Raw genomic sequence first — 12624 nt, 5'->3', positions numbered from 1 at the left:
CCACGTATCTGTGTGAAACTGGATTTTCGTGTCTGCTTCATATCAAAACCAAGTGCAGAAATCGGTTGGATGCTCAGCACGACATGTGAATAGCACTCAGCTCCAAGACGCCGAGGTTCCATACCATCATAGAGAACAAACAACAGCAACGAAGTCACTGAGCTTGGTGCACAAGCACAATTTCTTGCAACACACCATGCAAAGTACGAGCAAATGGAATAAAAATCTTTACTAATTTGAAGTTACCTTGGTATTGTAATGAATCATTTAGTTGCCAAATATGTAAATTTGTAAAATATAAATAAATTTAAAACCATGATGAATCTGTTATTGATAGCCATGATAATTTTATTTTTCTTTCATGACAGTGGGGACAGGGGTGCGAGAACTACTTCGTGCTTTGCAAGGGGTGCAAGTAGGGAAAAAGGTTAAGAACCCCTGTATTAAATGAAGAAATGGCTGTGCAACTTAACCTGGATTTACAAATACTCATCACCTGATGGAGGACAGTAGTTTAAAAATAAAATCACAATACAGTCGGACCCCACTATTCGCTGGGGATACATTCCTGGGAAATGCCGCGAATTGTGAAACTGCCAATGGCGCATGGCGGGTAATTGTTTCAATGGAAGAAGGGGATTGGTTCCCGAGTCGTGAAAATCCACGAATGGCGAGGCAAAATCCACAAATGACGAGGCAAATCCTGAGAATGTCGACAATAATCCACGAAGGTTGATGAAAGTTCCAGAAATGGCGAAACAAAACCCGCGAATGCCGATGATAATCCGCGAAGATCGATGAAATTCCCGTGAACGTATGCCGTGACATTGTTTCAATGAAGAACAAGCGTTACGCCTAGGTCCCCCGTCGGTGAAGTGATGTGAGTTGACAAAGTGGAAGACGCAGAAAACATGCTATGATATGATATTTCGCTCACAAGGTTCAGACATACATGGAGGCGGCCATCTTGGATTTTGACGTGGCGACCCAATTTTCAATAGCGTTCTTCCTTATGCCTCGATACACCCACACACCAGATTAGAAGTTGGTACTTCGCTTATTTTTCAAGACATTCCGCTCACAAGGTTCAGACATACATGGCGGTGGCCATCTTGGATTTTGACGTGGCGACCCAATTTTCAATAGCGTTCTTCCTTGTGCCTAGATACACCCAAACACCAGATTAGAAGTTGGTACTTCGCTTATTTTTCGAGATATTCATCTCACAAGGTTCACAAAGCCCACCCTCCAGGTCTTTAAAACAGCTGTTCACCACCATCTCTTGGAATACAGTTGGTGAACAGCAGACATACATGGCGGCGGCCATCTTGGATTTTGACGTGGCGACCCAATTTTCAATCGCGTTCTTCCTTGTGCCTAGATACACCCACACACCAGATTAGAAGTTGGTACTTCGCTTATTTTTCAAGATATTCATCTCAAGGTTCAGACATACATGGCATCAGACATAGATGGCGGCGGCCATCTTGGATTTTGACGTGGGTTGCACCCACACACCAAATTCGAATGCGGTCCTTCGCTTATGCACGCACGCACGCAAACACGCACGGACGGACGGAGGGGAAAACCATAGTCCCCCTTACGCTCCGCTGTGCGACTGGGGACAAAAAGGGAATTGGTTATAGGTCCCTGGCAGTTCCTGATTCAGAGGAATTTTTTTTAAAGTTTAAAATGTTTGACGGCAAATGCACATGATTAGTTTCATAAAAAATACTTACAAAAACCCCCCAAAAAATACAACACCAGGTACCATTTCCAATTTATTGAAGGAATGCGCTTACAGTTTATTAAAAGTGCTTAACCAGCTTAACCATACCGTACCGTGAAACAAAAAAAAACACAACACCATCATGTACCATTTGATTTTACAAACACACGCAACTTTTCAAATGATGACGGTGATGAATTAAAATCCCATGAATTGCTCGAACTCTGAGGATGACCCCAGTGATGGTGCTGCAACGTCGTGCGCTGAGGGAGAGGCAGTAGCGGGAGCAGTTGAGTATGTTGGTAAGGATGCTGGTGAGGACGCTGAGAGCTCTTTGTAGGGGAGAAGCAAATCATCCAAGCACCTCTTGAACTTGAGGTACCTCTCCATGACTGGGGCAGCATCTTGCAACCTGTTGACAATCGCCCGCATGTCGTGAGGTTGGACCTCGCCACCACTTCCTCATCACTGCCCACCTCCTTCTCCTCAGAAACCGTTATACTCCTCCTCGGTGAGGTCGTCGCCATGCGAGGCAATGAGATCCTCCAACTCCTCAGGCTGCATGTCATCAAAGCCTTCCCCTCCCACCTGCCTTGCCAACCTGACAATCACATGCCTCCCCTCCGTGTTATTGGGTAAGCCAGTAAACGTTCTTGACTGCCTGTGGCCACAGGTTGTGCCAGCACGCGTTGATGGTGGAGGCTCTCACCTCATCCAGCGACTCCTTGGTGGCGCCGATGCCGTGGGCAATGTTGAAATCCTTCCAACACTGCCCGAAGGTGAGCTCTGGGTCGGACTCAATCGCATCCAAAATGCGGTGAAAGGTGCGACAGGTGTAATAAGTTTAAAATGTTGAAATCACACCTTGATCGAGTGGGGGGTGGGGGGTGAGGGAGGTGGTGTTGGGCGACAGGAAGAACGAATGAGCCACATCCAGGTTCGCGGGGTGGCCAGGTGCGTTGTCCAGGAGCAAGAGAACCTTGAACGCAAGGTTTTTTCCGTCATGTACCTCTCCACCTGAGCGACGAAACAATCATGGAACCAGTCCATGAAGATTGCTGCCATCACCCAGGTTTTCCTGTTGGACCTCCAAAACAAGGGCAGAGATTGCTTGTTATTGCCCTTGAGAGCACATGGGTTCAGGGAACGGTACAACATCATGGGTTTTCAGCATGGTCACCTTTTGCGTTTGCACAGAGAAGAGATATCCGGTTCTTAGCAGCCTTGAATCCCGATGCTGTCTCCTCTTCCCACGACTTCAAGACTTCAAGATTCTCATGATTCGTGATTCGTGGGACCGGATTCGTGGGATCCAAGATTCGTGGGAAAAACCCACGACTTCAAGATGAAAGTTCTCATGCGCATCTTTTTCCAGAAGATGCCGGCTTCATCAGCAATGAACATCTGCTCTGGGAAGTATCCTTTCTTTTCAATCAGCCTCGCGAGTTGAGCAGGGAACGTTTTTGCCACCTTGTGGTCCGTGTTGGCATCCTCCCCTGTGAGCTTCACATTTTTCAGGCAGCACCACTCCTTCAAACCAGGGAACTATCCCCTGCTTGCTGTGAATGAACTCGCGCTACTTGTACCAACATCGCTCGGTGCATCACTCGTGCTGGCACTACCCTCGCCATGCCAGACAGATGATCGTAAATCCGTTTGGCCTTTTCGTGAATGAGAGGTCCACTCAAAGGCATATTCTTCTGTGTGTTGTCCTCAATCCATATGCTGAGAGCCTTCTCCATCCTTTCTATGTGGACATCCCGAAAATGGGTGACCACCTTCGTACTCGATACAGCGCTCGCTGAAACACTCACAAATCACCTTCTTGTTCTTCCATATGTAGCAAACGGTGCATTCGTTGACGCCATAATGCCTGCCAACAGAGGCCACACTCTCTCCTCTCGAAAGCTGGTCCAGCAGCTCCACTTTCTGTCAGGCTCATCACTTTCTTCTGCCTCTTGGTAGTCGACATCGCCAGCACTGGTCTTGCGCTTGGGAGCCATGATTAAACGATGAGCAGAGCGAGAGTCAAAAACGCAGGTAAAAGCAACGGGACGAGAAAAATGATTGAGACCCACGACACAGTCTGTATATGTAGGAACGCGAGCATTATGAGATGTGGGAGGGCTGAATACTCTGCACATGGTTTGTGGGGGATGTTATCGGATGATGCCGTATTGAGCCTATCTGCTAATTTCAATAATAGATTTAATTAAGCGTTTTCATTCTACATTCTACAATAATCCTACAGGTCGCACAAGTTCTGCCTGCAACCGTCTTCTGGTGAAAATGCCAAAATTAAGATTCTCTGCTCACCTTCCCACTTTCATTCCTCTTTTCTCCTGCCTCAAGAACAAACTCCCTCACTCCCTTCAATCCCACCCCTCCCTCCAGGTCTTTAAAACAGCTGTTCACCACCATCTCTAACCCCCATCCAAAACCTTGATCTTTTCAACCCCTGTTAATTCACCCCAGATCCACTTTTCTGATATACCAACTTCTTTCCTGGAAGTCCTAACAGTGTCCATTTGTTTTTGTTTTTTACCTCCCCCACCCTCCAACCCCCTTCCCACGCCTCCTCGCCCTCTACCTCCCACAGATCTCCCGATGTCCCTGCTCTCAAATGTTGTACCTGTGTGCTTCCCCCTCTCTCCCCATCTTGTCTCCGCCTCCCTTTATTTCGTCTTATGTGTCTGATTGTGTTTTTTTTTGTTTTTTTTTGTCATTAATGTTAGCTCTTACGGGCCTCAATCTTGTATACAAAAAAATATATATATATATAATTTGCGGGGTTGACTTGTTTATGCAGCTGGTGGGACATCCCATAAAATTTGCAGCCATGAAAGGCATGAAACCGCGAAGCACAAGGCAACGAATGGAGAAGCAATTCAAGTTCACAGCTCGTAGAAGATATTTTTTGCGTATGTCCAGCTGCTTTGTGCATGGCTGGTGAAAGATGGGTTTTATAAATGTGTCAAACTAGTGGGCCGTGAAAAAAATAATTTTGCACCCCCGAAAAACCGCGAATTCGCGGGACACGTCTGCGAATAGGATAAAACTGCAAATTCACAGGACACTTTTCCGCGAATAGAGAAACGGGTCGCATTTTATCAACCGCGAATAGTGGAACTACGAATAGCGGAGTCTGACTAATATATATACTGGTGGAGTCACCCGTGGGAATCCCACGGGCATGGACGTGTGTGACATTTCGACATATTGAGTTCAATGCTGCACATGCATATTCAGTTTCACAAAATGGTTACTGCCAATTTATCAGATCCACAAATAATGTAATCGACACAATGTATTTACTTCTGATTACATGTGAATGCATGTGCGTGCACATGGGAAATAGTTTGAAATGTGTGATTACATCTCATGTAAAATGTGACTTCAAGAGCTCAAATCCTCTCCCTCCGCACCAGGGAGTGGGACGGACGGACGGACGGACGGACGGACACACACACACACACACACACACACACACACACACACACACACACACACACACACACACACACACACACACACACACACACACACACACACACACACACACACACACACACACACACACACACACACACACACACACACACACACACGAGTTTATTACAGAGGGGAAGGCAAAAGGTTGTTGCAGAGGGGAAGGCAAGAGGTTATGTCAGGAACGGCAAGAGTTTGTTACAGCGGGGAAGGCAAGAGTTTGTTACAGCAGGGAAGGCAAGAGTTTTTCGGTGGGGAAGGCAAGAGTTTGTAACAGCAGGGAAGGCAAGAGTTTTTTATGGCCGGGAAGGCAAGAGTTTGTTATGGTGGGGACGGCAAGCGTTTATTTCAGAGGGGAAGGCAAAAGCCTGTTGCAGAAGGGAAGGCAAGAATTTGTTATGGCGGGAAAGCAAGAGTTTATTGCGGAGGGGAAGGCAAAAGTTTGTTATGGCGGGAAAGCAAGAGTTTATTGCGGAGGGAAAGGCAAAAGTTTGTTATGGCGGGGAAGGCAAGAGTTTTTTATGGCCGGGAAGGCAAGAGTTTGTTACAGCAGGGAAGGCAAGAGTTTGTTACGGTGGGGAAGGCAGGAGTTTGTTACAGCAGGGAAGGCAAGTTTTTTTTATGGCCGGGAAGGCAAGAGTTTGTTACAGCAGGGAAGGCAAGAGTTTTTTATGGCCGGGAAGGCAAGAGTTTGTTACAGCAGAGAAGGCAAGAGTTTGTTACGGTGGGGAAGGCAAGAGTTTGTTACGGTGGGGAAGGCAAGAGTTTGTCACAGCAGGGAAGGCAAGAGTTTGTTACAGCAGGGAAGGCAAGAGTTTTTTTATGGCCGGGAAGGCAAGAGTTTGTTATGGTGGGGACGGCAAGCGTTTATTTCAGAGGGGAAGGCAAAAGCCTGTTGCAGAAGGGAAGGCAAGAATTTGTTAAAGAGGGGAATGTACAGTCGGAGGGAAAGGTAGTGAGAAGTATGAGCAGTATACGGCCAGTGAGAAATGGTTATTGATTACAACTTATAAATTGTTATAAATTGCAACTCTCCCTCTGGGACGGGGTTCATGCCTATCAAATCGGAAGAGACAATAATGTTGGGGAGTGAAATAGGAATCAGGAACATCCTGCGTGAGGAAGGATCCTGTTCAGCAAATCATATGAGGTGTGTAGCAGTGTTCAGTATTATGGAAAACTAGTTTTAATCATGAAGAAGAGTGCCTCATGTTATACAACAGGCCGAATAATGGGCATAATGAACAATGTTGATGCTGACATCACATGGAATATGCTTAACTGACATTGGAGGTAAGAAGGTGACGTTTCATTGTTAAACCTATGTTGGAGGGGAAAGCGGGATGCTATGTGCAGTTTGTTTTTTTTACATTCTTCCTGAAATGTAAAGTATTAAATTTTACATTTAAGGGGGCATTATACCATTGAAGGCAAAAAAAAAACATTTTTTTACAAATATACAAATGCATCAATTAAAATGTTTGTTTCCTAGTATTGTATATACTAGGGCATGCCCGTACTATATATATGCCCGTACTATATATATATCTAAAATTATATCCCCCCCCTCTATTTACATGAAATGGTTTGGTCCATTCGCAACGCCAAAGCGAACGGCGAACGGCTTGCGAGTACGGTGACAATCCCCCCCCTCTATTTACATGAAATGGTTTGGTCCATTCGCAACGACCACAGAACCCCCCCCTCTATTTACATGAAATGGTTTGGTCCATTCGCAACGCCAAAGCGAACGGCGAACGGCTAAATCGCCATAGCTCGGTAACTACTTGTCCGATTAATTTCAAACCTTGAAAAGGCACATCCTCGGGTCCCCAGCAATATACCTGGCAAGTTTAAAGTATATCGGACCGGTAGTTGTCGAGAAACAGCGGTCACAGACAAACATACATACATACATACATACAAACATACAAACATACAAACATACACACAGAGATTACTGGAATTATAGATAGATGTACCAAGTTTGAACGTAAATGGACTTGTCATAGAGAAGATATAAGCTCCCCATTACACTGAACACAGTAAAAACAACACTGCATCACAGTAATGCACTTTTTGATAAAATGTCTTGATTGAAAATATGCAAAACTATATATGTACATGTTGCTTGATATATGAACATTACATTGGTATACATTACATAGCATTATATTATGCATGGTTACCATGGTAACCAGATGCATACAAATGATGAATTACCACTTTACAGCTTATATCTTCTCTATGACAAGTCCATTTACGTTCAAACTTGGTACATCTATCTATAATTCCAGTAATCTCTGTCTGTCTGTCTGTACGTTTGTTTGTCTGTGACCGCTGTTTCTCGGCAACCACGGGTCCGATATACTTTTAACTTGCCAGGTATATTGCTGGGGACCCGAGGATGTGCCTTTTCAAGGTTTCATATTAATCGGACAATTACTTACCGAGCTATGTCCAAAAAACGATTCAACCAATCAGAGAGCAGCGAACGATCGCGTGTGCCGAACGTGGCGGGCACACTCTGCCTCGGATGGCACATTTGAGAGCGTATTCATTTATTTCACGTTTGCAAACTATGTTGGCGTTAAACTATGTTTTACAACTAATAAAAACGAATTTGCGATTCATTCGCTTTCCTGCGCGTTTGTGCACGCGATGACGATTTCTTTACCAAACTCCGGAAGCCGTTCGCTTTGGACCAAACCATTGCATGTAAATAGAGGGGGGGGATTGTCACCACTCGCAAGCCGTTCGCTTTGGACCAAACCATTTCATGTAAATAGAGGGGGGGGATATAATTTTAGATATAGATATAGTACGGGCATGCCCTAGTATATACAATACTAGGAAACAAACATTTTAATTGATGCATTTGTATATTTGTAAAAAAATGTTTTTTTGCCTTCAATGGTATAATGCCCCCTTAAGGCTTTCCTGTATATTCACTTAGCTTCACAAAATGTACTCCACAAGGAAGCAGCATTTGAACGGTCCTCCAAGAACTCCGACACTCGATATAAAAAGTAGTTTCTTCCTTCACAAAGGAAATGTACTCTATATTCTCATACTCTCTCATTCTCTCTCATAAATACAAGAACAACTGCGATACATCAAACTAATTGTCACTCAGACACCCAACACAGCGCAGGTCAAACCGCAACCTTCCAAATATCCATCCTTCTGTACTCGTACAGACAAACAATCGTCCAGGAACCCATTCTAACCTCACTAAAATGAAAGTTTTTCACTCACCTCGGCTCTGTCCCCCTTTCCGCAAACGCGTGGAATCTCCTCCCCAAGTCCACTCCACGTTGCTTCCCCCACCGTCGATTCAAGATGGCGGGTCATCACCATTTCATGTTTTCTCCCATTCCTACCCATGTTTCAAACCAAGTTAAACACAACTCCATTTCCCTAACATAACTGCATCAAGTTATTTTATTTCATGTTACATGCTTGAGCCATGCCTGCTCCTTACAATTAGTATATCCCAAGATCCACTTGTTTGGTTTTATAAACCTCCAAATACAGTACTGTTACATGGAAAGAAAATAAATTCCCCACATTTAAAAATCATGGGAGGGAGGGTGGGTTGGTTCTGGGTGGGTGGGTTGGTTCTGGGTGGGTGGGTTGGTTGGTTCTGGGTGGGTGGGTTGGTTGGTTGGTTGGTTCTGGGTGGGTGGGTTGGTTGGTTCTGGGTGGGTGGGTGGGTTGGTTGGTTGGTTCTGGGTGGGTGGGTTGGTTGGTTGGTTCTGGGTGGGTGGGTTGGTTGGTTGGTTCTGGGTGGGTGGGTTGGTTGGTTGGTTCTGGGTGGGTTGGTTGGTTGGTTCTGGGTGGGTGGGTGGGTTGGTTGGTTGGTTCTGGGTGGGTGGGTTGGTTGGTTCTGGGTGGGTGGGTTGGTTGGTTCTGGGTGGGTGGGTGGGTTGGTTGGTTCTGGGTGGGTGGGTGGGTTGGTTGGTTCTGGGTGGGTGGGTGGGTTGGTTGGTTGGTTGGTTGGTTCTGGGTGGGTGGGTGGGTTGGTTGGTTGGTTCTGGGTGGGTGGGTGGGTTGGTTGGTTGGTTCTGGGTGGGTGGGTGGGTTGGTTGGTTGGTTGGTTCTGGGTGGGTGGGTGGGTTGGTTGGTTGGTTGGTTCTGGGTGGGTGGGTGGGTTGGTTGGTTGGTTCTGGGTGGGTGGGTGGGTTGGTTGGTTGGTTGGTTGGTTGGTTCTGGGTGGGTGGGTGGGTTGGTTGGTTGGTTCTGGGTGGGTGGGTGGGTGGGTTGGTTGGTTGGTTGGTTCTGGGTGGGGTGGGTGGGTTGGTTCTGGGTGGGTGGGTGGGTTGGTTGGTTGGTTCTGGGTGGGTGGGTTGGTTGGTTGGTTGGTTGGTTCTGGGTGGGTGGGTGGGTTGGTTGGTTGGTTCTGGGTGGGTGGGTGGGTTGGTTGGTTGGTTCTGGGTGGGTGGGTTGGTTGGTTGGTTCTGGGTGGGTGGGTTGGTTGGTTGGTTCTGGGTTGGTTGGTTGGTTCTGGGTGGGTGGGTGGGTGGGTTGGTTCTGGGTGGGTGGGTGGGTGGGTGGGTTGGTTCTGGGTGGGTGGGTGGGTGGGTGGGTGGGTTGGTTGGTTGGTTGGTTGGTTGGTTGGTTGGTTGGTTGGTTCTGGGTGGGTGGGTGGGTCAGAGGGTGGGAGGGAGGGTGGGAGGGAAGGCGGGTGCGTCGGAGGGTGGGAGGGAGGGTGGGTTGGTTCTGGGTGGGTTGGTTCTGGGTGGGTTGGTTCTGGGTGGGTGGGAGGGTGGGTTGGTTCTGGGTGGGTGGGAGGGTGGGTTGGTTCTGGGAGGGTGGGTTGGTTCTGGGTGGGTGGGAGGGTGGGTTGGTTCTGGGTGGGTGGGAGGGTGGGTTGGTTCTGGGTGGGTGGGAGGGTGGGAGGGAGGGTGGATGGGTGGGAGGGTGGGTGGGAGGGTGGGAGGGTGGGTGGGAGGGTGGGAGGGTGGGTGGGAGGGTGGGAGGGAGGGTGGGTGGTAGGGTGGGAGGGAGGGTGGGTGGTTGGGTGGGAGGGAGGGTGGGAGGGAGGGTGGGTGGTTGGGTGGGAGGGTGGTTGGGTGGGAGCGAGGGTGGGTTGGTTCTGGGTGGGTGGGAGGGTGGGTTGGTTCTGGGTGGGTGGGAGGGTGGATGGGTGGGTGGGAGGGTGGGAGGGTGGGGTGGGTGGGGAGGATGGGTGGGTGGGTGGGTGGGATGGTGGGTGGGTGGGTGGGTGGGATGGTGGGTGGGTGGGTGGGTGGGATGGTGGGTGGGTGGGTGGGTGGGTGGGTGGGATGGTGGGTGGTGTGGGAGGGTGGGTGGGTGGGAGGGTGGGTGGGTGGGTGGGTGGGTTGGTTCTGGGTGGGTGGGAGGGTGGGTTGGTTCTGGGTGGGTGGGAGGGTGGGTTGGTTCTGGGTGGGTGGGAGGGTGGGTTGGTTCTGGGTGGGTGGGAGGGTGGGTTGGTTCTGGGTGGGTGGTTGGTGGGAGGGAGGGTGGTGTTGGGTGGAGGGTGGAGGGTGGGAGGAGGGTGGGTGGTGGGTGGGAGGGTGGGTGGTTGGGTGGGAGGGAGGGTGGGTGGTTGGGTGGGAGGGTGGGTGGTGTGGATGGAGGGTGGTGGGTGGGTGGGTGGGGTTGGGTGGGGTGGGTGGTTGGGTGGGTGGGTGGAGTGGTGGGTTGGGTGGGAGGGTGGGTGGTGGTTGGGTGGTGGGTGGGTGGAGGGAGGGTGGGTGGTTGGGGTGGGAGGGTGGGTGGTTGGGTGGGTGGGAGGGTGGGTGTGGTTCTGGGTGGGAGGGTGGGTGGTCTGGGTGGAGGGAGGGGGAGGGTGGTGGGAGGGTGGGTGGGTGGTGGTTGGTTCTGGGTGGGTGGTGGGATGGTCTGGGTGGGTGGGTGGATTGGTTCTGGGTGGGATTGGTTCTGGGTGGATTGGTTCTGGGTGGAGGTCTGGGTGGATTGGTTCTGGGTGGGTGGATTGGTTCTGGGTGGGTGGATTGGTTCTGGGTGGGTGGTGGTGGTGGATTGGTTCTGGGTGGGTGGGTGGGTGGATTGGTTCTGGGTGGGTGGATTGGTTCTGGGTGGGTGGGTGGGTGGATTGGTTCTGGGTGGGTGGATTGGTTCTGGGTGGGATTGGTTCTGGTGGGTGGATTGGTTCTGGGTGGGTGATTGGTTCTGGGTGGGTGGGTGGGTGGATTGGTTCTGGTGGTGGGTGGATTGGTTCTGGGTGGGTGGATTGGTTCTGGTGGTGGGTGGATGGTTCTGGGTGGGTGGTGGGTGGATTGGTTCTGGGTGGGTGGTGGGTGGATTGGTTCTGGTGGTGGGTGGGTGGATTGGTTCTGGGTGGGTGGGTGGGTGGCTTGGTTCTGGGTGGGTGGGTGGGTGGCTTGGTCTGGGTGGGTGGGTGGCTTGGTTCTGGGTGGTGGGTGGGTGGATTGGTTCTGGGTGGGTGGGTGGGTGGATTGGTTCTGGTGGGTGGGTGGGTGGATTGGTTCTGGTGGTGGTGGGTGGATTGGTTCTGGGTGGTGGGTGGGTGGATTGGTTCTGGGTGGGTGGGTGGGTGGATTGGTTCTGGGGGTGGGTGGGATGGTTGTGGATTGGTTCTGGGTGGGTGGGTGGTGATTGGTTCTGGGTGGGTGGGTGGGTGGATTGGTTCTGGGTGGTGGTGGTGGGATGGTTCTGGGTGGATTGGTTCTGGGTGGGTGGTGGGTGGATTGGTCTGGTGGGTGGTGGATTGGTTCTGGGTGGGTGGGTGGGTGGATTGGTTCTGGGTGGTGGGTGGTTGTTCTGGTGGTGGGTGGATTGGTTCTGGGTGGTGGGTGGGATTGGTTCTGGTGGTGGGTGGATTGGTTCTGGGTGGGTGGGTGGGTGGATTGGTTCTGGGTGGGTTGGGTGGGTGGATTGGTTCTGGGGTGGGTGGTGGATTGTTCTGGTGGTGGATTGGTTCTGGGTGGGTGGGTGGGTGGATTGGTTCTGGGTGGTGGTGGGTGGGTGGATTGGTTCTGGGTGGGTGGGTGGTGGATGGTTCTGGGTGGGTGGTGATTGGTTCTGGGTGGGTGGTGATGGTGGGTGGATTGGTTCTGGGTGGGTGGGTGGGTGGATTGGTTCTGGGTGGGTGGGTGGTGGGGTGGATTGGTTCTGGGTGGGTGGTGGGTGGGTGGATTGGTTCTGGGTGGGTGGGTGGGTGGATTGGTTCTGGGTGGGTGGGTGGATGGTTCTGGGTGGGTGGATTGGTTCTGGTGGGTGGGTGGGTGATTGGTTCTGGGGTGGATTGGTGGGTGGGTGGATTGGTTCTGGGTGGGTGGTGGATTGGTTCTGGGTGGGTGGATTGGTTCTGGGTGGTGGATTGGTTCTGGGTGGGTGGGTGGATGGTTCTGGGTGGGTGGATTGGTTCTGGGTGGGTGGGGAGGGTTGGAGAGGGA

At 50.5% G+C, this 12624-nt stretch overlaps 1 protein-coding gene across 2 annotated transcripts in view; it reads right to left on the bottom strand.

The window, feature by feature from the left end:
• Positions 1-12624, bottom strand: part of LOC137421319 (ELAV-like protein 1) — a 58501-nt gene that overhangs the window by 36053 nt on the left and 9824 nt on the right. For both annotated transcript variants that reach the window (XM_078771573.1, XM_078771574.1), the window contains exon 2: positions 8477-8597. In XM_078771573.1, coding sequence (XP_078627699.1) covers positions 8477-8578 — 102 coding nt within the window. In that variant the 5' untranslated portion in view covers positions 8579-8597. The remainder of the gene's footprint in view (positions 1-8476; positions 8598-12624) is intronic.

This window comes from Myxine glutinosa, chromosome 2 (assembly GCF_964187855.1).
Source record: "Myxine glutinosa chromosome 2, kmMyxGlut1.1, whole genome shotgun sequence".
Lineage (NCBI taxonomy): Eukaryota > Metazoa > Chordata > Myxini > Myxiniformes > Myxinidae > Myxine > Myxine glutinosa.
This window is presented reverse-complemented; position numbering and strand designations above follow the sequence as displayed.